General features: G+C 52.6%; 1 protein-coding gene across 9 annotated transcripts in view; it reads right to left on the bottom strand.

Moving 5' to 3' along the window:
* Positions 1-16,738, bottom strand: part of RFWD3 (ring finger and WD repeat domain 3) — a 29,436-nt gene extending 12,698 nt beyond the window's left edge. The window contains exons 1-12 of one of the 9 annotated variants that reach the window (XM_067004650.1): positions 16,505-16,738; positions 15,475-16,041; positions 15,194-15,307; positions 14,851-15,025; positions 14,659-14,756; positions 14,161-14,296; positions 13,646-13,730; positions 12,863-13,011; positions 12,624-12,673; positions 12,141-12,281; positions 11,070-11,695; positions 10,541-10,670 (exon numbers count right to left, since the gene is read on the bottom strand). In XM_067004650.1, the coding sequence (XP_066860751.1) occupies positions 11,643-11,695; positions 12,141-12,281; positions 12,624-12,673; positions 12,863-13,011; positions 13,646-13,730; positions 14,161-14,296; positions 14,659-14,756; positions 14,851-15,025; positions 15,194-15,307; positions 15,475-15,931 (1,458 nt within the window). In that variant the 5' untranslated portion in view covers positions 15,932-16,041; positions 16,505-16,738 and the 3' untranslated portion in view covers positions 10,541-10,670; positions 11,070-11,642. Of the gene's footprint in view, positions 1-232; positions 348-2,510; positions 2,603-4,749; positions 4,948-5,045; positions 5,135-6,876; positions 7,107-8,504; positions 8,857-10,540; positions 10,671-10,960; positions 11,696-12,140; positions 12,282-12,623; positions 12,674-12,862; positions 13,012-13,645; positions 13,731-14,160; positions 14,297-14,658; positions 14,757-14,850; positions 15,026-15,193; positions 15,308-15,474; positions 16,467-16,504 lie in introns of those variants that run through there. The other 8 variants (XM_067004649.1, XM_067004648.1, XM_048078691.2 and 5 more) reach the window with 8 other exon arrangements.
* Between the last annotated feature and the right edge of the window lie 218 nt (positions 16,739-16,956).

Raw genomic sequence — 16,956 nt, forward strand, 5'->3', positions numbered from 1 at the left:
CCTGTTAAGCTGTATGTGCAACTTCCAGTCTTAGAAGCAAGTCAGTGTTAGGTCACGTACATGAATATGCTCACCTGGGATGTTTAGGATACTCCCAATGATTCACCAGTTGAGTTGACTAGATCTTGCTGCTTATTAAAATTGGAAGCCTACTTTCTCTCCTCTGAGGGAGCAGGGGAGAGAAAGCTGAAGAGAAAGGGAGTCTGCTGTGTATCGGAGGTGTTGGACTCACCTGAACTTGCCTGCGGAGCTTGCTGCATTCGTCTGTCAAAACCTGCAACTGGAGACGGCTCTGTGCAGACTCCAGCTCGGCCCGTCTCCGCAACATCTGCTCCTTTTCTATAGAGCTGGATGGAAAACAGAGGAAATGCAACCCTTAGGACTAGGAATTGTCTAGGATGCCTCCGTGCTGTTGTCTCCTACCCCCAAACTTTGTTCCAACACAGGTCCTGCTTGGGTAAATACAAAAGCAACAAAAGTCTGGTACCACATTCACCCAGTCCGTTCACCTCAAGATGTTCTCAGTTATGCAACTGCACTGAATGACTCACACAATTATTGTTCCATCGACAGAACAGCCTTTCTCCTCACCCTCTCCAAATGTGCTAATTTAGTGAAGGAAAGCAGAGAAAGTGATCAGTTGTTTCCTGCTCCACCCCCCGAAACAGCTTAGCAAATTCTATACCATCAACATCCACGTAATCCATCATGTCAGTAATGCAGCGAGCCACAACACAGCGAGACCGTTAGGCTTCTTTCTACTACGAGCAACTGATTTTGCATTTCAGGAAAATACTGCTGTATCAGAACTAAACAGACACAGATAAATTCTCTGTGAAGCCCCTAAGAGCCGTACTTACTACCTCACCTTGAGCCTAGAAGTGCATACACACAGTTCAACAGCAGCAGTTTTGGTAACATGTTTCAATTTTGCCTTCCTAAGTACTTTACATATGAATGAGTGGTTAAGGAGGGGAAAAAACCACCAACATTCCTTAACATTATTTGCATATTTGGTCTGTAATGTGAACACTGCATCCTGTGCCTCAGAAGCTGCAATAGTCTGGTTATTTCAGTAATTCGGGTGCAGACAGATCTAGCTTGCCTATGTAACCTTAAAACACAGCCTTGCATGTTTACCCAGCACAGAGTTCTGTTCTTTCCCTATAGCCCTATCACGTTATTTTTTTTGTTGCATAAGAAACGGGTGAAACTCCATATTTAGCCATCAGAAACATTCCTTACACAAGCACCCAGACCCTGAAGGCTGGCGTTTCTGAATGTGAAGAACGAAACCCATGAGCTTATACCCAACTCAAGGCTATGCACAAACAATATTGATGTATCAGTGTTCCCATTTGTCCTCTGCTCGTGGCTACGTGCCACGAGGCAGCCACTGCCAGCAGCTTAACAGGACGGACGGGCAGTCACCGCTGTCTGCCTGCCCACAAAGCCAGGAGGCAGGGGATTGATGTATGGCACGTGGGGAATTGCTGCTGCGGGATTCTGAGACACAAAAGCAGCAGTCAGACAGCTGCCTCTACCCAAGAAACAATGAGACTTAAGCACCCAAATGCTGCTGTGCTTTTGGAAAAAAAACAAAAAAACACCTTATGTATGGATTGTTTTGCAGTGTCTATCCAGTAAAAAAGTGTGACCCTTCTAGAGGTACAGTTCAAACACCGTCAGGCAGTGGCACTCTGGACAGAACAGCTACTTTCCCCTTGTGACAGTTACCTCACTATCCTAGTAATTATTAATCAGAAGGGTTTGGGAGGAGTTTCTGTTGAAAGACCGTGTTGGAAGAACAGCAATATGCTTAGGAACACGTTATGGAGAACCCAATTAAATTCTATTCACTTCAAGATTCAGGAGAACTCAGAAGTCTGCAGCCTTTTAATTTCAGAACAGTATCTGTGACAGCATCTTAGTGAAAAGAAATTAGCACCCATTTTCCTACCCACTGTTCCCTTTTTCAAAAAAAAAAAAAAATCTGCATTGAAGTTGGAAGGGGGAGTAGAGTCCCAGTAATGCTTGCTGACCTTTTGTAAGCAAAGCTACATGAAGAGTTTGACAAAGCAAGATGGAAAGTGATTCATATGAGAGATACTCTGTTTAATGCATGCAGAAAAGATGACAGAAAAGGTCAGTTATTCTCCCTCTTTGCATTTCTAATTACGCTTTTCTCATCTAATGATGAATTAGCAATATACAGCTTTTTGGCAACAACTCTGCGTGTTCTCCCGTGGTGACATTTCAGGAAACAGCACAAGACAGCTTTAGCAACTTCAGCGCCACGAAGCACAAACTCGGGATTCCTGCTCCAAAAGAAATTTCTCCTTACAGGTAAGGCAGGCAAAACATAGCAAGATGTCATTTGTTAGGACAACGATCCCCAAGGGAATGCGGGAATTTAAACACAGGAAATTAAAGCATAAAGTAAAAGCCAGGCTGCAGCTTTCCTTGACACGCAACCAGCGAGGCCGTGTGTTTAGGTGGAGCCTCTGTACCTCTTCATGCGTTCCTGCTCACTGGTGTCCAGCGCTTTCAGAGTACGGGCGTACAGCACCACAATGTCAGAGCGTTTCGCCTTCTTATTGCACTGAAATGAAAGACAACAGCAGTTCGCCTACAAGAATATCACCACCCAAACTGTGCGTCCCTACAGCTTGCTAGGCAGTACTCTGAACAATCCTTCGGGTTTTGAGGGGAGGGGGTGTCGACTTATAAAAACAAATCCCCAAGTCAGATAGAGCACAGCATGTTTGCAAGACACTCCCTCATCAACTGGAGCTCTGATAGGGGCTACAACAGTTTAGGTCCTAGGCTCTATTGCACCTTTAAAAATGCATCTCCTTGGTTCCTACTAAATTTGTTTTGCTAACACACCAGAAACACAGCGTGGTCAGGTAAGATCCACGGGGGGGGGAAAAAATTACAACGAAGCAGAGGAAAAGATCCAGAGCAACACAGCAGTCCAACTTCTGCTTTGAAAGCACAAAGACTGGCTACTTGTACAGCAGGCTAAATTTGGGCACCCTGAGTCTACTCCCAACAATATTAACTACGTATTATATTCCTCTGATCAAATCCTGTAGGTCCGAATCCACAAAAGCATTCCCGTAGCAGTATCGAACACCAACATCCCACTGATTTCAGAGATACCAGGGGAATCAGATACTGCAGTAATTTCGTGCACCTGCCCAAAATGAGTGGGGACTTCATACTTCACATCCTCCTTACAAAGCAGGCGCCGCACCTCCCTGGGTTGGGACTCTAAGAAATGACAGCATCTGCGAGCTCCCTGCTTTGCAAACACACTTCAATGATCAGAAAAGAGGCAGCGAGCGCTGAGATCAAGTGAACTCCGCCAAGAGGTAAATTACTATATGCGCTTAAATTGCAGACTTCTCTATTATTTAGCAGCATGAAGATACCATGGGCAACAGCTTCAGATCAGGCAGCTCCCCCCACACCTCAGAAAACTGCTTTGCAGAGCAGTAAGTGGCTAAGACAGCTTTCTCGGCAGCCAACAGCTGTCACTGGCAGGGCCTGGCACACTGCAATTTCACAGGATCTTGCACTCAAGCCACTTAGTACACAGAGCAACACACACAGCAGCCCTGTGCTATTCAATTAGAGAAGGCCCCGTCGCAAAGCACGGCGACGGAAAACAAAGGGAAGATGATTTCGCTGCAAGGTTGTCTCCAGAGCAGGAAGTTCTTGCAGGAAATTTTCCTCCAGTGATGTAATTACTGGGAAAGGTAGCGAGCATCCCTTGCAAATTGTCAGGGCTCAGCAAGAAAGCAGACAGGATTCTAAAGAGCAGAGATGCCACAAAGGTCTCTGAGAATTTTGTCTGGGCATAGAGCAGAAGAAAAGCTTACACAGAAAAATTAGGTTTGGGCCTCTGCCATGGCAACAGTGGGTCTTTAGGTTTAATCACAGCGCCCATCAACAGCAAGCTTCTTGTTGGGAGGGGGAATCCTGCACAAAGTCAAGCAAAACTACGGAAACTCTGAAAATGACAAAGCCAATGAAACCGCGGGCTTCCAGCCGCTGAGTGAGAAAGCAGAGGAACCGAATCCCATTTACGAGCTACTCTTTGACCTGTTTTTTTGTCAACATTCCTTTCTGGAGAAAAGGAATTCGGAATGGGAGTACATCACAGGAAGGCACAGACCTAATCAGAGAAATCCATATTACCCACGGAAACAAAAGGCAAAGAAGCAACCTTACAAGCAGATCTACCACTTGCAACTGGTTGTTACAGGGTGCGGGGTATTTCTCAGTCCACTCTGAGAAAGCTGCCTGAACAACCTGACCCTTAGGCTGCCAAAGCAGATGCAGTTCAGAACAGACGGCTAACTGATTGAAAATGTTTCTCCAACAGATTTCTAGTCCGATAACGCATTCTTTATGCTTAATTAATTGCTTCTAGGAATCGGTCTGCCATTCCTGCACTCCAGGAGCGCAGCGCAGCGTTCTGAAACCAATTACAGGCTTAGCACTTGGACGACCAAACTTCTGAGTCTGCAAGTCACAAACGCTCTACTTCAGGGGAGAAAATCCACGCTGGAATCCTCCCCTTGAAGCACTGCTAGCTGTGCCTGGGCTACCTGCATCCAAATAATTGTGATTTTTGTTATTTCTGACAGCGGGCAGCGTCAGATTCTTTATGCAGCAAGCAGCTGTAGCTGTTACAGTGACCGCGCCCCCCTCGGTGCACAAAACCGCCCTGAGTTTTACCTGGGGGCACTTCCCCGCCTGCCCCCTGAGCCACCTCTCAATGCAGGTGTAGCCAAAGAGGTGCCCGCAGCGCAGCGCCGACAGGCGGTGGTCCCCAGCGTTGGTCCACTGCTCAAAACAGATGGCACAGGTATCCCCCTCCTCTTCCTCCTGCGGGGCAACGGGAACCGACGGCTCCGGCTGCTTTAGTGGAGTTCTCTAAGATTTTAAAAAATAATAATATACAGGCTTTTGTTTAGGCAAACGCAGCATTTACCATATTTAATCCATCTCCAAGAGCACTTAAGTCACCTTACCTGCTTTTGCTGGACTTCAGCCCCTTCCTCTTCGTAACTTCCATGTCCTGCAGAAGCTTGAGGCAGCTCTGCTTGGGCCTGACTGGAAACTAAGAAAAGCAATGCTTCAATAAACTGCTATGTATCGAGGGAGAGGGGTTCTCCTTGACTTGATCCATAATCATCGGGGAGTTGAGGCCAGCAGTGCAACAACAGCACAGGTGAGGCACAAAGCTTTGGATCAACAACGTGGGTAGGGAAGGCCAGGCAGTTTGCCTGCACGCCACTCTCTTAACCAACTGCAGTGCTGAAGAACTTTCCGCCTTTTTTTCCTAGAAAGATGCAGAATTCCAGCACAATCAGTGACAAAAGAGAGGTCCTTTGAAGACAGTCACTGTTACCAGGACTTCTCTGACCTGCTGGAAGCCAACACACCTGCACACAGGCCCACAGCTGGGCTGCTGTCAGGTTACAGCCCTGCGCCACCGGGCCCACAGACACCCATACACGCAAGTTCTTTTGCCAAGGGTTCCAAGCGTGCACATTTCACATGCCAGAAGCATTTCCCACATGCTGCTTGCCCGTTCACCCTGACTCGAGCAGCTTTCTAGCCAGTGGTTACCCAACTATCAGCTCTGCTAGGCCATGTGGTTTTTGTGCTGTGCCTGTGAGCCCTTGTGCTGGAGCCGGGGCACGCAGCAGCACCAGGCTTGGATTCCTACCACCAGCACACTAAAAAAGGAGCAGAAAGCACCATCTCCCCCCTCTCCCCGGGGAAACAAGAGAGTTCACAGTGACAGTTAGCACCCAAGGCAGACATTCTCAGTCCAGTGGAGAAGTAGCACCTAGCCCCGCCTCAGGCTAATAAGATTTTCAGCCCGTACAGTGCCGGGCTGAACAGAACCCAGCAGCTTATATAAGCAAGACAAGGGGATTCCAGAAAACCCAACAGAGAGCATATGTTCACACAATATCAGACAGCACTTAACAGCTTGAGCTCCTGTCACGTGTAAGACTAGCTGAGAACAAGTGGAAGGAATCTGTTCAAAGGAGCCCTCTTAGATATAACCCCCCCCAAAAGGTGTCCAGGTAGGTTTGGTTTTGATTGTCCCGCCTAAAGGCAGAGAGAAGCGTAGGGACATTCCTTAGAGCCCGGCGTTTCTAAGAAATAGGGAAATGAAAAATATATTTCTTGTATTCTCCGGGCATCAATAACCTTGGATACCAAATTACTATTTGCCACTCTTACATAAACTGCATATGTCACTGAGTGTGTGGCAGCCTGCAAACGAGAGTTTAAATAAAGAACTGCAAGCCAGGAAAGCTGAGCTGAGGGAAGAAAGACAAAGCCCTGCCTTGAGCACCCCTATCTTCTCAGCTAAGTGCCACAGGAAGTTACAGGAATGAGAACTCTAACCTGAAGCAGACAGAAGCACAAATAATAATAAAAAAATCCTGACTCAGACCCCTCTGAGGACTGAAAGCACTGCTGATCTCCAGAGACGTGACTTGATGTCTTCAAAAATATTTCCTCTGTTATTTATTATTGAGGAATGTTCCAAGTAACAGCCTCTAAAAGTGAGGTTATTTTGAACACTTCCAGGATTATTTATAAGCAAGAGCCTGCAAATAGCAGAAAGATTATGTCTGAGATCACGGCAGCAGTCACGCGTTGCTGCTACTGCTCTTTGGAGCTGCTTGCCAGCAAGCCTTGTGGTGGCAACCTGCTCCCGCCAGCTGCGGGCACAACGAGCCCTGAGCACCGTCTGTTGGGAAGCTCGAGAGGATTTCCCCGCTGGGTTCTGAAGCAGCAAGGCGAGTTTCTGAAATTAAGTACCCACACAGCACAAACCTGAGCTGGCTGCTGCAGGCGGCTCCTGGGCTGCTGGGGACGGTGGTGCTGCAGCCTCCGCCTCTTCCTCCTCCTCCTCAGAAGCGCTGCTGGCAGAGCCACTCAGCTCTGTTTCAGAAGCCCCATCCTCCTGGCTGCTCCCCGCGACACGCGAGGGCTCCAGATGCGCAGCTGGTGTCGTAGCTTGCTCCTGGCTCCTGCTGATTTGGAAGTAACGGTGCAACGGTGCCCTGCGTCCAGAGAAGGAAGAAATGAAAGCCACGGTTATTTCAGGTACGCTGAAGGCTCTGAATGCTTCCCCCGGCTGGTTTGCAGCACAATTCCCAGGCTCTGAGTGCAGATAGGAAGGTATCAGTTATCACGACAGACCTCGCGTGGGAGAGGGGCGACCCCACACAGCTGTGAGCAATCAGCAGCGCCACAGAATCACTCAGGTGAATTCTGGGAGACCTCCCAGGCCATCCAGGCCAACGTTTAACGTGGTACTGAAGCCCACCACTAAGCCACATCACGAAGTTCTGCATCTCCACGTCCCTCGAAGCCCTCCAGGGAAGGCGACTCCCCCACTTCCCCGGGCAGCCCGTTCCAACACTGCACAGCCCTTTCCGTAAAGAAACTTCTCCCAACACCCACCCCAAACGCAGCAACCATTCGTTCTGCCCAGCCCGTGGAACTCCTACGCTGTAATTACAATTATAACCCAGAGCTGGTTCCCGCTGCCCCTGGTAATAATGAGATAAATGAGGCTCGTACCAGAGCCTCACCCCACCGACTACTTTGCGCCTTGCCTTTCTGCCTTCCCCCTTCTGTTCCCCAGGGGCTTCACCCCTGGAAAGTAACTTCTTCCCCTCGCCCCGCACCAGCTCCTCAATTATCCTGCAGGTTCAAAGCAGAGCTTTGCCAGGTTGCCTTCCAGCCCCGAGAACCGCAGTGACCTTCATGAGCAATCCACGGGCAAACAGCGTAGTAATGTTTAATCACCAGGGAGGAAAGGAGATGTCGGTCTGACTGCATTTAAAGACAGTTCTCCAGTTAATTATAATTTCACCCTCGGCATTTACAAAAGCTACAAAGATGAGACAGAAACCAAACAGACCAGAAATAGGGATTTCTTTCTGGCTAATGGGTGTGCCCACTCATCACCTTTCAAACTCATTACTAACAGCATTAAACACAATTTTTTAGTTTCTTTGCCTGAAGGTAGCAAAACAAAATGTTAGTTTGCTTGTTTGTGAAACCTTCTGCAGCAAGGGTCACCAGAGAACTTAATGAGACAACCCAAAACAAAGGTGAAAGGCAAAAGAGCTCAGTGGAGCTCGTGCTAAGCGCGGGCTGGAAGTGCCGAGGCGGTTCTGCTGCAGGAAGCACCGCCAGGAGCCCGGCAGAGCCACGGAACAGGGGGAGCAGAGGCTCTGCACGTCAGAAAGCGTGAAAGGGCTCACAGGTCAACATTAAGCGAAGAAACGGGGGAGATTCATTTAACAAGGAGCAAAGACGCTGCCAGATGAGATCAGAGGTCTGCCCCCTGTGCTTCAGAGGTTTGTGAGGTGCTCAGAATTCGGCCACAGCCCTGGACCGAGCTGGGCTCTGTAAGCCAGGAAGCACGGCACAAATCATTTCTGCTTTACCTGGCACTGACCGTCCTCTGGGAGCCCCCGATCCTCTGCTGCCTGCGAGCCCTTCTCACTCGTGGCTGTGTCGCAGCCTGCGGCCCGGGCACCAGCAGGAGCTGATCGAACACCCCTGGAAACCTCTGCAGCCCGCTGGGATGCGCTGGGTGGTCGGGCCCGGCAGCTGCTTGCCCTGTCCCAGCACTTGACGTGCCGACAGCCTCGTCGTCAGAAATGACGGTCACGCTGCCTCCTTCGCTGCTGAGCACCGTGGCGTGGCCTGAGGGCTCTGGGGGAAGCATCCTGTGGCTCTCTGCGGGGTAATCAGCCACTGGTTGGAGGTCGACTTCCATCTCTTCTTGAGCCATTCCTGTCAAGAGTCGAAGCAAACAGCTCACATCTGTAAGTCTGCGCCCTACTTGCAGCCCGACGGCAGCAAGAACCGGCTGCAGCAGTGACTCCACAAGCCTTTACAACTCAGGCTGCAAACACAATTTGTCCTTTTGCCTCAGACATGCAGCAGAAAAACCAACTGCCCAAGTCGATAAGCGTACACGAGCTGGCCCAGCAAGCAGCGCCGTCCTCAAGTCCCTGACCCGAAGTCTCGGGCTCAGTGACAGCTAGCACCAAAGGCACGCTGCAAAACCACGTTGAGTAAGCCTTAGGGGAGCGGGGAAAGTCAGGGGGTGCTTGCTGCTGTTATTTAACTGCCAGTGAACGCATCTGCATCTTGGAGGACGGTTTGGAGATATCCTAGAGACTCCCCCTGGTGAGCGCTGCACAAGCACTGACAAATAGAGCCAGAAGCGAGCAGCGCATCTGTGCATCGCACTGGTCTCTCTGGAGACTTTCCTTTACTTCAATAAAACTCCATTACGATACCAGATCACCGTGAGTCTTACCACAGACTATTTAAGAGGCCCTTCTGCTACCTGATGTTCACCAGCACCACTCAAACCCAGAAAGGGTACCGGAGCAAAACCCATGACCGAGACATTATGGGCAGCAAGTTACCCCCAGTGTCAGCATTTGTGGATCCATATTCATCCAAGACTAGACAAACATTAAATTTGCAGTAAAAGCCTCACATATATTAAAAACAGATGCCCTGAAAGCATCTTTGGGATAAAGATTTCACTTTTTTTCTCCTAAAAGGACTACCCTAGGTTTTCGGGAAAAACAGAGGAAGTCGCAGTCTGTGTCATCGTGCTGCTCTCAGCCACAGAATTGGACAGAACCCCTGCTCTGCAGGCAGTCTGCAACACAAAAGAGGCTTCAGGATTCTTTCATTAACTGAATAAATGAAAAAAAAAAAAGTCACCTAAAAAGGTGGAGGGAGAGGGGATTAAATTCTACAGCCTGCCAAAGGTCATTCAGCTTCTCAAAAATATTGAGGCAATCATAAATATGAAAAGCCTTGGGGACAGCAGACCTTTAGCATCATTCAGCCCAAAGCACACACCAAAACTTATTAGGATAGGCACTGTGCAGACAGAGAAAAGACTGCTTTTAGTACAAAGAATAACTAGAGAACGTGTATGAAATTACTAGAGGTGGATATACTAATGCTATTATGTTTTGATAGACCTTTTAATAAACTCTAATTTTCTAGTCCTACCCTAATTACCACTTTCAGCCTAATTTGGGCCAAAAAGGAGACACAAACCCCACCTCTCACCTGGTCAAGAGTCACCAGTTAATGACAAAGCACTGCTCCCTAGCACTAAACTCACATTCACGGTAAGATTGCCCCACAGGAGCACATCAGAACCCTTATTCCTCTCACAAGGGAAAACTTAAAAATATTGCCTTTATTCACTACTGCGGGTTAATTAACCCTGTGTCTTTTGGGGAAAGAAAGGCGTTAATAGCAGCGCTTCCACCACTGATTTTGGGAGTCTTTCTGAAAGGGTGACAGGCCAGAGCTTCCTTGTGACAGCCAGCTACCTGCATGGCAGCGCGCAGAGCAGCCTGTAAGCAGGACACCCCTACAACCAGGCTTCCTGGGCGCAGATCATTAGGAAACTCATTAAGGGGAGCATCCGCAGGACGAACCTTAACGATCCTACGAAGGCTGCCTACCAGCACGGCAGGAAGTACCTGCAGGGCCAGGCGGCGGGCCGAGCACGGCAGCACAGCTTCCCCTCGCGGACAGCCGCCTGTCGGGTCACCGCGCTGCATCTACTGTGAGACAGGAGGAGCCATAAAAAGGAAAAAAACACGGAATTTAGCCCCAAACCCAAAAATTTAGCCAAAAAAAAAAAAAAACACCACAGAATTTAGCAAGCGACCATCACGCGAGGCAGCGCAGGCCGTGCCCAGCACGCGGGCGTTACAGCAGCCGATTTACGCAGGGCAGGGGCCCGCAGCGCCTCAGGCGCGGCCTCGCCCCCCCCGGCCCGGCCCGGCCCTGCCCCTCCCCGCCACCCCTCAGGGCCCGGCCGGCCCCGGCGCTGCGGCCCCGCGCCACCCACACGGCCCGGCGGCGGCTCCCGGGGCTCCGAACCGGGGGGAACCGAACCGGGGGGACGGGGACAGAGCCGGCCCGGGGGAGCCGGGCCCAGCCCCACCGCCCCCGCTCACCTCACGGCGGACCCGCTCGAGCGCCCCGCCGCCCCGCGCCCCCCCGTCGTCCTATTGGCCGGCCGCTGCCCCCGCCACCGCTTCTATTGGGTGAGCCGGCGCAGGTGAGGCTTTTTATTGGCCATGCGCTCTGTCAGTCCGCCGCTAGGATGTGGGAGGTGGCGCAGACGGGGAGGCTGCGCTGATTGGGCAGCGGGGCCGGCAAACCGGCGGCGGAGAGCCGCGGGTGGTAGGGCGGTGATAGGTCAGAGGGGCGGGGAGGGAGGGGCAAAGAGTCCGGAAGCGCCTTCTCATTGGATGAGACGCCGCAGGGGCGAAATGAGCGGGAGAGGGGAACGGATTCAAACGGAGGCGGGGAGGGGACGTTGCCATGGCAACGGGGCCCACCCGGCCTTGGGGCCTACCGCGCCCCGGGGCACCCCAGGGTGCCCGCAGCAGCCCCCCCCCACACCCCCCGGGGGCAGTCAGTCGCATTAAACACCACACAAGTGCACAAATAAAGGCGTGTTGAGCCACGGACACTAGGAAACACGGGGAGGGGGCAGGGCGCTGGGCTCCGAGGGTCCCCCGCAGTCATCTCCCCTGGCTCCGGCTCTTCTCCAGGGCCGCCAGCGAGTCCACGATCCCTGCCAACACACGGCGGCCTCAGCACACGCGGCACTTCCCAACCCCGAGAGCAACCGCTTGTCCGGGCAGGCCCCCGCCGGCTGTAAAAGCGGCAAAACCTTCCCCAGAGCACAGCAATCCCCCCGTTCTGTGATTTGCAGAGTCCTAGAATCGTTAAGAAAAGCCCTCCAAGATCATTAAATTAATTAATTGCTCCCACGCGGTGCCAGATGGGCAGCCAGATGATTATGTTCATGGTGTGGATAAAGGCTGAGCACACAGACTGTGCGAACACACCACTACGCTCTTGCGTTAGGGGGCTTGGTGTCAGTAGGGCAAGGAGTGATCCCAAAATACAAAAACCTCCTTTTTCCATTTCAAATGGAAAACAAGGGGCAGATTAACCACCGAAGCAGCCACCTGAGGGGTGCACGGGGCCCTGGGGCAGACGTCCAGGACACTCACGCTCAGCACACGGGCGCAGGGATGGGTCAAAGGCCCGGCACTCATCGATGATTTTCCTCAGCTCTTCAGGACAATCATCCCCGACAGGGTCCTGGTACTGGTGGTCGCAGATTTTGTCTCTGATCTCCTGGAGAGAGCAGCCTAGGCGACACATGTGCCAACAGGGATGTCAGGAGGGTGTGGAGGCCCACCAGAGCCGTCCTGCAGCCTCCTCCATGGAGGAGCCAGCAGAGGAGCCACCCAAACTGAGCCTGCAATGAACCCCTCCATCTTTGCCATAACACCACTGGGCTCCACTGAAGCAAGGAGATGTCTCAATGCTTCAGTGCACACGAACAGCAAATAGAGACAACATTTCTTGCATGTTTGTGGTTTAAGCGTGTGCTGAAGGCGTGAAGATGTCATGCAGAGCCGGGCACTGGGACCCACACACCATGGGATGCCCTAGCAGCTGAGCTTTTACTCAGATAACTTCTGTCTCACCTTCAAATGGGATTTTGGAGGTTGCAATCTCCCACAGCACGATCCCGAAGCTGGAATGAGACAAGCAAGAGTCTCTCAGTATTGATTCCACCACCACCTTGTCCTCCTTTCTAACAGAGGGAGCTGTTGGGCTATGCCAAGCACAGTTGGCTGCATATGGCTCTGATTAAACCTGGCCTTCACCCACAGCTTGAGAGCTAGTCTGCTCCCCCAGGAGGGGACTGGTGGGACAGACACACCTGTATATTTCACAGGACCTCTTGTAGGGGTAGTAGACGTCCTTCAGGTTCTCGGGGGCAACATAAGCCAACATAGACACTTGGTTCCAGTTCTTTTTGGCTTTCCTCTTGATGGAGGACTCTGTTTCACACAGCTCAAATCCCGACAGCTGATTGCAAGAATGAGAAAGGGAAAAGTGTTAGAAATGCAAGGCTGTTTGCTGGTTCTCAGCTCAAGCTTTGAGGCCAGATTTCCTCTGGGTTATGTAGTGGCTCTTCCCTTTCCTAACATCCATGGTTAGCAGCTAAATGCAAACTCACCACCCTCCTCTACATTTAGAGCAGGTACTCTGAGACAGATACCTGGTAAAAATGCAAGTTAATTTTAATTGTCATTAAATAGCCTTATTTTCAGAAGAACTGAGGAACTGCTCTCATTGCTCACTGTGCAGTACAGAAACCTACAGCATGGCTGAGGACAGACCCGAGCTGGAGAAAACAGAACAAGGTGCCTGCAGCCACAGGTGCTGCCCAGCACACGGCTCTTTCTGTGAGTAAAACTATAGGTGGAGGTAGGGGATTCACCTCCCTACCTTCAGCCTGTCCTGGGGCTCAGAAATAATGCTGCTGGTGATAAAACAGAGCTAAATGGTGAGCTGAGGTGTAAGTGTCTAAGGCGACACTGGGGAGATGACTCCCCCAGTTGTTATTCTGGGCTATCACAATTCACTTCTGTGTTGGTGGGAGGAAAGGTCCATAGAAATAGCCCAAACTCCACAGAGCTTCTCCAAGCGTGGTCCTTACCTTCACACAGTAATCTCCAGCCACCAGGAACTTGTTACTGCAGATGCAGCCGTGCAGTCGGGACTTCTCCTCCGTCTGGTGCAACCTGCAGCCGGCCAGAACCAAGGGCAACGCGTGCCGGTCACAGACCCATCCCCACCTCTGGACTCCCTCCCACCACAAATTAACAAGCCTTGTGGATGAGCAGGGCCCGTAAGGAGAACTGGCCATGCTGTAGGGTGCTCCTGAAGCTGCCCTATGGGTGCTAGGGAGGAGAGGGAACAGGGTTTCTCCCTTTCAGACCTTTATAAGCTTTGGGGCAGATGTAGGGGCCACTGACCCTGGGGAGACGGGCACTGCTGCATCGAAACCATGTCCTACCTCTTCGCCAGCCTCCCATCCCAGTGTCCCAGGCATCCCAGGTGGTAGAAATGGGGTCTAACAGGATACCAGCGCTTGCCAAGAGGTACCAGGGGCCCAAGCACGATTTGTGGGTCACCAAGTGGACTAAATCACCGATTGATGCAGAAGCTCACCTGTAAAGGCCCCTGGCGGCTCCCAGGGCCATCCGAATGCGGATCTCCCAGGAGAGATGCCGCTGCTTGGTCAGCACCTCCCGCAGCGTCCCGTGCTTGCAGTACTCCATGACGATGGAGAAGCAGGGGCTCCCATCTGAGCAAAAAGATGCCTGTTGAGGGTGCTGTTGGGCAGCAGCTGGCCTGGGATGCCGGTGGCACAGCCACCAGCGAGGACAGCCACAGCCCAGGCTTTGGCAGCCCGTGCCAAGGGGGTCCCGGGGTCTGCATCGACCACAGCAAGCCAGTGCTGGCTCTGCTTGGCAGAACTGGCCGGGTGTCTTTGAATTTTTGGGATCTGGTGTAAAGCATTAGTGCTTTACAGCTGGGACCTGCCCCATCTCTGTGAGAGTCTGCAGTCCGTGAACCCCTTGAGCTCCCCCCCCTTGTGTCACCTCATCCCATCTGCCACCAGCTTGCATCGGGGGGCAAAAGGGTGACATTAATGCCTCCCCTTACCTTTCTCCTCAATGCAGATCCCGTACATGCGCAGGATGTTTGGAGACTCGAACTTCTTCAGGGTCTGAATCTCCTTCTCGAAGATGTCTCTCACCTTCCTGCAGAAAGGGGCAGCACAGTGAGGTGCCCAGGCGAGGCACTCGGTACCACCCTCCCTGCTGCCCCGTGCCGCCCCAGCCCGCCACAACTCACGTCGTGTCAGTGGTCAGCGGCCTCTTGAAGGTTTTGATGGCAACGGGGTACTTGAGATATTCTCCCTCATAGAGGTCGTAGCGCTCAGTGTCCTGCAGGTGCCTGTAGAAGGTGAGTTGGTCCCTCTCGATCTCGGTGATATCTTCTCTTTTACCAACATTGACCTTCTTCAAACCTGCTCCCACCGCAACAGGAGGGAACAAGGGACAGGTTAGGCAGGGCTGGGGGCCGCTTGTTGTTTTGGCGGAGCATTTTACGCCAGCGTTCGGTCTTTCTAAAAGGGGAAGGGACGCGTTGCGCAGGGGCAGAGCTCCCTGTGCTGGGGTTTGCAACACCGACTTACTGTCCATCACGCGCACGATTTTGCTCAGCTCGCTTTGCATCCAGTCCACCTTGTCCTCCATGCACTGCCTGTCCATGTAGATCTCCCTGGCCCCATCTCCAGGCTCTTCGGTACCTGGCAAAGGACAGGCATGGAGATGGGTGGGAGGAACGTGCTGTCAGTTTTTCTCCTGCTTTCAAGAGCCTTTGGGCTTTGCCCAGCTGACGCCATCGGGCCAAAGCTGGGCTGGGGAGGGCTGCCGAGCTCATGTCTCAGGGAAATGATGCCAAATGCACACTTACTCGCAATCACCTGGTCCAGGAAAGCCCTGTCATCCCTCAGATCCTCGGCGTCCTGCCTGCGGCAGGTCTTTGACTGAAAGGCCGCCAGGAAAGCCTGCTTCTGCTCCGCCTGCAGCAGGAGCGAGAGCCCCTGGGCCACGTCCTCCAGGCTCTCGTTCACCCAGATGAACTCCTCGCCGCTGCTGCGGGCGCTCAGGAACTTCTGGATCCAGCTGGCCTGGCTGTACTTCGTCACCAGCTTCTGCGCCTCCTCCAGTGCCTGGAGCAGCTTCTTCAGCATTTGCTCTTCATGGTGGGAGATGTGCCACCACGGCTGAGCCTGCAGGATCCGCACGGGCTCCAGCAGGATCTGGATGCGCTCCACGAGGCGCTGGCACTGGTGCTTGCAGCACTTCACGTGCTCGAACTGGCTGTGGATGACCTGGGCTATGGAGAGGACCCTCTCTACGATGTCCATGCTTGCAGCAGAGGGCTTGGCCTCTGGGGACGCGGGACAGCGGTGTCTGGTGGAGGTTCTCCCCCGGCAGTGCTCGCAGGTCGGCTGAATTTGGCTCTTCCACGCCTTAACTGTGAAGGAACAGCCTGAACATGGCATGCGGCCTCCAGAGCTCCTACAGCCCCTCTGTCTCCTACGGCTGCACGGCTGCTTTGCTCCCTTTGCTTCACCTGGCGTCACACATGAGAACAGACGCATCGGTACAGTCGTATTGCCTCATCGGCAGGAGATATTTTGGCTAGTTTTCTGTAAATTAATGCAGAAGTAGCCATGCCCAGCCAGCTTGCTCACTGAGCAGGGTCAGCGGTCATCCAAGGAGCATCCCCCGGCCGCCACAGCACCCCGGTCCTGCCCGCAGTGTGTACACCTTCGGCCATAAAGACCTGTTCTCATTTCCAGCTGATGCTTCTCTGCATTACCACCCACCCCATAAAAGCCTTCACACATTCTCCCCATCCCATCTTCTTCCTATTTTCCCCTCTCCCCCAAGGAAGAGGCTCCCCTGCTTGGTAAAATAAGCCCAGCTGCATTTACCTGGCTCCGCGCTGCTCGCTTCCTCCTTGGCCGCCTCTGCAGACTGGGGAGGAACTGAGGGACAGGGGCATTTATAGGGTGCTTTCCCCCCTCCTGAGCTGCTGCGGGCAGCGGAAGGAGCGTTGTGCAACGCAGCGCAGCGTCGCCCTTCCAGGAAAGCTGCTCCGGCTGACGGAGGAGGGGGACGAGGCACACGGTGCCCCTCGGCTCCCCCTGCGCTGGGTTTGGGGTGCTGGAGGATGGGATCACCTATAGAAAATGCACTGGGGAAACGGGGTGAAGCGTCTGTGCCCCATTATGGCACTTTCTACAGTCTCAATTCCTTTCGCTATGCAAAGGGCGCTGCAAAGTGCTCGGCCTCAGCTCTGCATCCCGCTGAGCTTTCACCACTGGGCACAGGGTCCTCCAGAGCATCCCAGCCCTGCGTGACGGATGCCGGGCGAGGAGCGGTG

This window comes from Anser cygnoides, chromosome 12 (genome assembly GCF_040182565.1).
Source record: "Anser cygnoides isolate HZ-2024a breed goose chromosome 12, Taihu_goose_T2T_genome, whole genome shotgun sequence".
NCBI lineage: Eukaryota > Metazoa > Chordata > Aves > Anseriformes > Anatidae > Anser > Anser cygnoides.